General features: G+C 39.9%; 1 protein-coding gene across 1 annotated transcript; it reads left to right on the forward strand.

Moving 5' to 3' along the window:
- The first annotated feature begins 438 nt into the window (after positions 1 to 438).
- On the forward strand, positions 439 to 5,697 carry LOC122827657 (baculoviral IAP repeat-containing protein 5.1-like). Its single transcript, XM_044110550.1, has 4 exons — positions 439 to 663; positions 1,686 to 1,795; positions 3,109 to 3,334; positions 5,373 to 5,697. Exons 1-3 carry the CDS (start codon positions 538 to 540, stop codon positions 3,110 to 3,112), a joined length of 240 nt encoding a protein of 79 aa, XP_043966485.1. The 5' UTR covers positions 439 to 537; the 3' UTR covers positions 3,113 to 3,334; positions 5,373 to 5,697.
- The last annotated feature ends 2,270 nt before the right edge of the window (positions 5,698 to 7,967 follow it).

Here is a 7,967-nt window from a genome sequence, read left to right on the forward strand (position 1 = left end):
GCACATGCATTTTTCCCAAAACAAAACTGAACTGGAATGGCATTTTTTATTTGTCAAGCTCAAATGTATGTATCACAAATGTTAAAAACTGTCATCAATATAAAAACTTTACAAGCAGTAGGACCTAAGAAGCAGAGTGAATTTTGTTTTCTCTGCTCATGTTGAGCCTCAGCAGTATTCTATCAGGCCAAAATTGAAAACATCTGTGGAGTTGTGCAGGGCAGCTTGAGCAAGATCTACACCAGGGGTGTCAAGCTCCAGTCCTCAAGGGCCGCTGTCCTGCAGGTTTTAGATGTGCCACAGGTACAAAACACTGGAATGAAATGGCTTAATTACCTCCTCCTTGTGTAGATCAGTTCTCCAAAGCCTTGCTAATGACCTAATTATTCTATTCAGGTGTGGTGCAGCGGAGGCACATTTAAAAGTTGCAGGACAGTGGCCCTTGAGGACTGCAGTTTGACACCCCTGATCTACACACAATACTCCTTACTTTGAGAGTTAATTCTATGTTGGACTGAGCCTTGTATTGCTGGAATAATGGAAAATGTAGATGTGCTGACGACCAGGTATATGACGTTTGACAAAATGTACAGCCATGCTCTGCGGGAGCAGAGTTTTAGAGACTGGCCGTTTAGAGAGGAATGCAACTGCACACCTGAAAAGGTAGGAAGGTCTTGGTTTTTTCAAACTGCTCTGGATGGGTTGTCTTAATCCTTATGAAAAAAACAACAATAATGGAAATATTAGTTTGCAACTCTTTGTAATTATTTAAGAATGGAAACACAGAGTTTTTGATGATTACTACAAGAGGATATTGTCTATGGATTTTACACACTTACAAATGTAAATTTACCCCAATTTGAAAAAAATATTAGCAGAAGCAGTTACTGCTGGTACTTCTAGATGTTCTATAGACATACTCAATTTTGCTTGTGAAACACAGATGATCAGTGATTTAATCCCTTACTACTTGGGACAATGAAAAAAGTCTGGAAAATACTCATGTGACTAAATAACATTTTAGTAAATTCATCAAATAGAAAACATATACAATTATCTTGTCAATAGTTTAATTCACAATTTCATGAAAGGATCATTAAACAGGTTGCAAAAGTTTAGTTGACATCAACAGCAACTCAAATGCAAACCAATCAGTGTTTACTCCACCCACTGACTTTGGGTAAAGACCTCTAAAAATAATTATAGATGCCTTAAAATGTAGAATCATGAAATTAAGAAAACATTTAACCTGGAAGTTGTGTACATTTCCAGTATATGTGCACAACTGTATGTACATTTCCAGTTTACAACTTCCAGGTTGTGTACTGGAAGTTGCATTTAAGAAAAACTCCTGCCAAATCCAATAATATGATTATGTCCTAACATAACACATTATGAGCCATCCTTTGATCCAAGTCATTTACAGCTTCTGATTTATAGTTCAACAGGTGCAAGTTTCAGACGCTTCCCTTCGCCCACCCGGCTCATAGCATGATTGATGAGCTGCCAACACTTGACTTCATGAGTAACGTTCTGTCATGCAAGCTCACTTATTCAAAGGGAAATTATTGCTTTATCCCCACCAAAACTAATCCGGATGCGCGTCTTTTTTTTTTTTTTTTCATTAATGTTGTTTGAGTTATGATTTCAGCTTTCTTTTTCTTTTTTTTTTTTTGTCTGTTTAGATGGCTAAAGCTGGTTTTGTGCACTGCCCCAGTGACAATGAACCAGACGTTGCCTGCTGTTTCTTCTGTCTGATCGAAATCGAGGGCTGGGAACCAGATGATGATCCATGGTGAGGAAGACGTACATAATCCTGCAGTCTTATGAATCTACAATCCTGCCTGCAAAAGATGAGACTAACAGGACTCTTGTCTTTTACATAAACTTTACTGCTGCGGTTCTGTTACCTAGTTTTAGACTTGTGACCACATGAAATTTTCCAAATGGATGAAAACTTATAAAAATTTAATCACGCACAAAAACTTATTGCCTTTTGTTTCAACCCATCTAAAAAATTTATTCTTTTCTATGGAAAACCAGAGAACAGAGCAATATTCTACAGGAAACATTAATTGGGATTGAATGGCAGAAGAGAGACTCTATAGACACCCTTTAGTCAAATTTTAATCGGGAGTGATTAATGACCCTAATCATTTTAATTTCCGGTGTATTACCGCCCCTCCCCCACTTCCGGTGTATTACCGCCCCTCCCCCCTTCCGGTGTATTACCGCCCATCCCCCCTTCCGGTGTATTACCGCCCATCCCCCCTTCCGGTGTCAAGTTACCCATCCCCCTTCCGTGTCAAGTTACCGCCCTCCCCAATCACCTCATCTGTTATGACATCAGAGTTTTAAGAATAATACAATTAAAGAATGAAAAACATTATGAGTTTTAAGATTAATACAATAAGTTTTAAATAATCTATATTAATATACAATATAATATATTTAAATAGATTTGGGATGTTGTATTTACCTCGGGTTTCAAACAGAATATCTTCCTGAGATGCGGTCCTGTTTTGAGGTGGGACAGAAATCCCTCAGGATAGTTCTCCTGACCTCTGATCACCAGGCATATTGACTATCGGCTCTTGGGAATTTGCTTGGGAGAGGGCCCCTACGATTTATTTTCCTCTATGTCTCAGAAAAACACATTTTTCAAAAAGTTGGCATTTTCTGTAGGTCCCAGAATTTGGGCGGGAGAGGGCATAAGACTAGACAGGGGCTGACATCGCCCCTGTTAGGATAATTTTATTATCATTGTTACAGCTGTTGTAGTGTTACTTGGGTCATCTATATGTTAATTGAAATAGGGGTGTGGGACAGAGTTGAGCTTACTTTAACACTACAAGTGTGATCTTTGATGGTGGTCTTTTGAGAGTTTCCCTTAGTAAGACTGTGTCTGCTATCTGTTAGATCCTGGGGGCTCCTAATCTTATTAGCACCAGCCCCTTTTGTTCTTGTTTTAATAAAAGACAAGTTCTACTGCAGAGCTTCAGAACACATGGTGAACTGTTCTGAGGAGCAGCTCTCTGTGTCTTCTCCTTCTGCAGAAGCTTGGTTGAAAACTCATAACGTTGTCTGTGGTTCTTTCTTTGTATTTAGGTAAACTAAAATACCTAACATTTTGGTGCCGTGACCCGGATCTCAACATACCCGTTCGCTGACAGACGAAGAACGACACGCTGCAACCCGTGCACGGCCAGAGTCAACAGGACCTGGAGAGAAAGCCCCGGGAAGTAAATTCTTCACCAGGCCAGCCTTAGGTCCGACTTTGTCTGCCAGCTTCGGATTGACGAGATTCGGCTGGACGAGACGAACCGACAGAAACGTGAGTTAATCAACCAAATCAATTTTGGGTTAAAGTCCCAATTCAATTTTGGGTTAAAGTCCCAATTCAATTCGGGTTAAAGTCCCAATCTAATTGTGGGTTAAAGTCCCAATCTAATTGTGGGTTAAAGTCCCAATCTAATTGTGGGTTAAAGTCCCAAAAAGATCTTTTAAAAAGAGTTCACCCTTTTATGAGGTCCCCCATAAGGATGAACCTTGAGCCGGCAGGATGTTTTGAAATTGTGTGTGCGTGTGTTTGTATGAATGGTGCTTAATTCTCTGAGAGTAAAACTTTCTGTCCTCGGAATTAGAATCCAAAGTGAAGAACCGGGTCAAAATTAGTTTGATCTAGAAGACTGTTCTTCAGGGGACACTAAGCGCTCACTTAGAGCACTCCTTTTGAAGATAAGCACAAAATACATGTATTTAAGCTAAATCGCAGAGTACTGAATTAATGGGAAATAAGATTCGTTGTAACTCCTCACTTGTTGAGGATCCCGAAGGGGATGAAAAATACATGCTGTCCAGATTTCCTGGTAGCACAACATACATGTCAAAATGGAAAAAGAAATATAAAATAGATGGAAAACTAAGAATTGAACAATGGCAAACTTTGGTGGGATCATTAGAAAGCAGTGTAGCGGGGAAGAAAAAAGGAAGGAAGAGAGAAAGGAAAGAGAAGGAACTAAAATGTGCTAAACAATGGTTAGATGCAACCATAGAAAGAAGAGAAAAAATTAAGAAAAACAAAGAAAAAAAGGAGTAAAAGTGAGGAAGCTGCTACTTTGTTTGTAAAGCCAGAAGATAATGAGCCCATACTAGCTGCAGTGCAGGCCCCTCCCCCATTTGCGCAGGCCACAGCCCCAGCTCCTCCAACTCGTGCTCCTGCAAAATCTCCAGCTAAACTTTACCCACCAGTTCCTTTTCCTGTCTCCTCACCACCGTCATACGATGAGGAAAGTGCAGGTCCCAGTGATCAGGGACATTCATATAATCTGAGGCAGAACAGGAAGCCCAAAGTTTTCTACAGCCTTGAAGGAGCAGAACAATATCCAATGACCCAAGTCCCAAATCCAAATCCTAGGGACGGCCAGTTGCCACACATTTATGTTTTTAGACCTTGGACTCTAGAAGAGGTCAGGAAGGCTGTGGAAGGAATAACACCTGTAGCAGAAGACCCTAATAAGTGGGTAGAAGACATGGTTGGCCTAAACTCTGATGGTTGCCGAAAGTGTGGTGCTCTCGACCATTGGATAAGAAAATGTCCAATGATTAAAAAAGATAACAGAAGAGGTGGTGATGGAAAAAGAAGACAAAGGTCAAATTTCTCAGCATGAGTACATCCTATCACACGCTAACAAAACACAAATACACCCAAAATGAGAAATGGAAAGAAACAATAAATAAAAGTACTAATAAAAAAAAGAAATAAAAAAAAAGATTTTTCTCGGAGGACAATGTTGTTTTTAATGTATTGATTACTGGGTAGAATAACTATAAAAGAGTAAAACACCAACTTGGTGCTATGATCCTTTGGTTGTATGTCTTGGAGGGGTCAGCGATCAGAGTTTGGTACCGACCTGGACTTTATCCAGCCTCACATCTCTCTTAGGCTTAAAATGAGAGGAGGGCTGTTCGCTGGCTTCACAGATTCAGCATTAGGATCAACAAACTTAAGGTAATTCATTGTTCTCTGATAAAATGTTTACACAGACTGTTAATTTAAATGTAAATTAACTTACATTCTATATTTTAAAATCTAACATGGCAAAGGATAAAAGAGATTATGGTTTTTAACATGTTTCATGTTTATATGTGTTCTAAAAGATATATAATTATAAAATATAAACAATGTTGGGTAATAAGTGGCTAAACCTATACAATCGAAGGAAGGAAAAGAGATAATATGAAATATATTTAGAAATGTATAATAAAATACAGAAAGAAAAGCAAACTAATCAACTCCTATTTGCCTCTTTCCTTTCCTCTGTCTGAGCCTCGCTGCGGTGCGTCTGACCTCTGACCTCAACTCAAACCAGTTTTGCCATGGCCGAGATGATGTCCCTCCCTCGTCACTAGCTAATGACGGCAATCAAGAAGACAAAGAAGAGTTCCAACACCTTCAGGCACTGAATAATCTGCTTATCTTAATTTCCGACGCCTGTGAACTGCGATTCAGCAAACTCCTGCATGGTGTCCTGCTGGACATTGGACTGAAACTAGATTCCTGTTTGGATGCAATTGAACTCTTACAACCTCCGCTGATCTACTCCCTGACATCAGCGTGGAGAAGGAAAAATAATGTGCTTCAGAGACGAAGACAACAACTGAACTATTTTGATGCTGTTTCATTTGTGAACTGTTTGGACATTGACAGAGGGACAGTATGATGTCCCTCCCTCGTCACTAGCTAATGACGGCAATCAAGAAGACAAAGAAGAGTTCCAACACCTTCAGGCACTGAAGAATCTGCTGATCTTAATTTCCGACGCCTGTGAACTGCGATTCAGCAAACTCCTGCATGGTGTCCTGCTGGACATTGGACTGAAACTAGATTCCTGTTTGGATGCAATTGAACTCTTACAACCTCCGCTGATCTACTCCCTGACATCAGCGTGGAGAAGGAAAAATAATGTGCTTCAGAGACGAAGACAACAACTGAACTATTTTGATGCTGTTTCATTTGTGAACTGTTTGGACATTGACAGAGGGACAGTCTGGACAACTAAAGATCCAACACCAGAGCCAGTTGGACTGACAGGAAACTGCAGAGAGTAAGAGGAAGGTGGGAGGATTGCACCCCAGCGACGCCAGAACCAGGAGGAGGAGGGAGAAGTGAGACAGAAAGGAGACATCAAAAGATAAGTGTATCACACACACAGCTGTTTAAACACTGCTATTGCATTGAAGATTTGCTTGGTTGCTAACCCTATTCACATATTATCTAGGCTTTTAATTCCAAGGTTAGAGAAATTCTCTCAGTTTGTCCCTGTTAACTGTGAGTCCTGAATGCAGGACCACTGCTAAGGATCCGCTTAGGGCCCACGGGCCATAGGTTGGGAAACCGTGAAGAAAAACTGCAATCACGAAAAGTTTAGCTAAGAACTAACAAAACCTAGGCCACTAAATTACACCAACTATATAAAAAAATAATTATCAAACATTCTAAGCTAATAATGATTTGCAAAAGTTTTTTTTTGCCTTTGTAAAGGACTATCCTGGTAATACATGCTAGTTTGGGGATCAAATTAAATATCTCTAACTGTTAAAACTAAATAATAATAAATACTTGATGCTGCGGTGTTCGTAGACCATTCAGTATTTGTTGCATTTAAATCAAGCAGTTAATTTATAGTTCATTTCTTTAAATGAACTTACATTTTATTGAAATAGGTGAAGTGTTCCAGCAGCTGGAATTTCAGTTACTGCTCGATTCTAACACATGTCTGAGATAGCTCTTTTAAAATGTGCACGCTTTCTGAAACAGGATCCTGACAACTAAAGATAAATACTAACACATTAAAAATGTTGTTAAAACGTATTGGAAATTTTCTTGAAGTTTCAGTAAAAGTTATAATAATTTGACCAAAGAACAACAATGAAGCCTGAAAATTTGTGACAGACTGAAAAAATCTGACAAATTTTTATGTTTCTGTCTCTTTGCGCTGATGGACATGAATGTGATCAAGAGAACAAACAAACTGTACTCAATAACTGAGTAATTGATCAAATTATTGATTATTTAACAATAATAATATTATGAAGAAGAACAAATAATAAATGTAACAGTTTTAACTGACATGCATGAGAATGCTCCAATAGCAAGAAAACAAATGAGAATAATTAATCAGGACTCTGAAGTAGAAAGAGGTGTCAAATGCAAATTTACTGCCCTCTGACTCCCCCTCTCACAGGACTTCACACCCATCAAGCCAGGAGACGGGGTGCTTATCAAAGTCATCAAAAGAAAGAGCTGGGCCAGCCCACAGAGGGAGGGACCATTCCAAGTTCTTCTAACTACTCCAACTGCTGTAAAGATTGCTGAAAGATCCAGTTGGATACATCTCAGTCACTGTAAGGTACAGAGAGTGTTAGACCCCTAAATCAGAGTGACGGGGAAGCCTGACCTACAAAGGGGTTCTGTCGTTTAGGACCGTTCGTCTCAAAAGTCAGCAGAAGAATTCGACAGATCCTCACTCTGCTAGGTTGGGGGTCCTGACATCTCTGTATTCTGAGCAGCAATAGGGTCTTCACAAGCCAGGTGAAATCCCTGCTGTGCTGTGACTGCAGCATGTCTATTGTTTTGGAATGGGGGATGTCTCGCCTTTGACAAGATAAGGAGAGAAGCAGACACATCCTCCCCCCAGACTCATCCACATGACTACAGCACCAATTTGTGGTGGCAATTGATGAACAGGACTGCATATGAGGGGAAAGAGACTAAAACTTGACTGTGATCTGAGACCTTGAAACAAGCATACATCCAAGTGACACCATATACCTGCCACAGATGAACCTCCAACTACCAGAGGTAATCACTTTGGCTAGTTTTGAGTTAGGAGCCCTTGGTGTCTGTGTGTATAACAATTGCACCATCCTTCTGGGGATGGCCCCATGGAACCTGTGCAACAAAA

The sequence above is a fragment of the Gambusia affinis genome, unplaced genomic scaffold (assembly GCF_019740435.1).
Source record: "Gambusia affinis unplaced genomic scaffold, SWU_Gaff_1.0 Scaffold8, whole genome shotgun sequence".
Classification (NCBI taxonomy): Eukaryota; Metazoa; Chordata; class Actinopteri; order Cyprinodontiformes; family Poeciliidae; genus Gambusia; species Gambusia affinis.

Coding starts and splice junctions, on each gene's coding strand:
- LOC122827657 (XM_044110550.1), top strand. CDS start 538: ATGGAAAATGTAGATGTGCTGACGACCAGGTATATGACGTTTGACAAA. Junction 664..1,685: donor GCAACTGCACACCTGAAAAG/GTAGGAAGGTCT, acceptor TTGTCTGTTTAG/ATGGCTAAAGCTGGTTTTGT.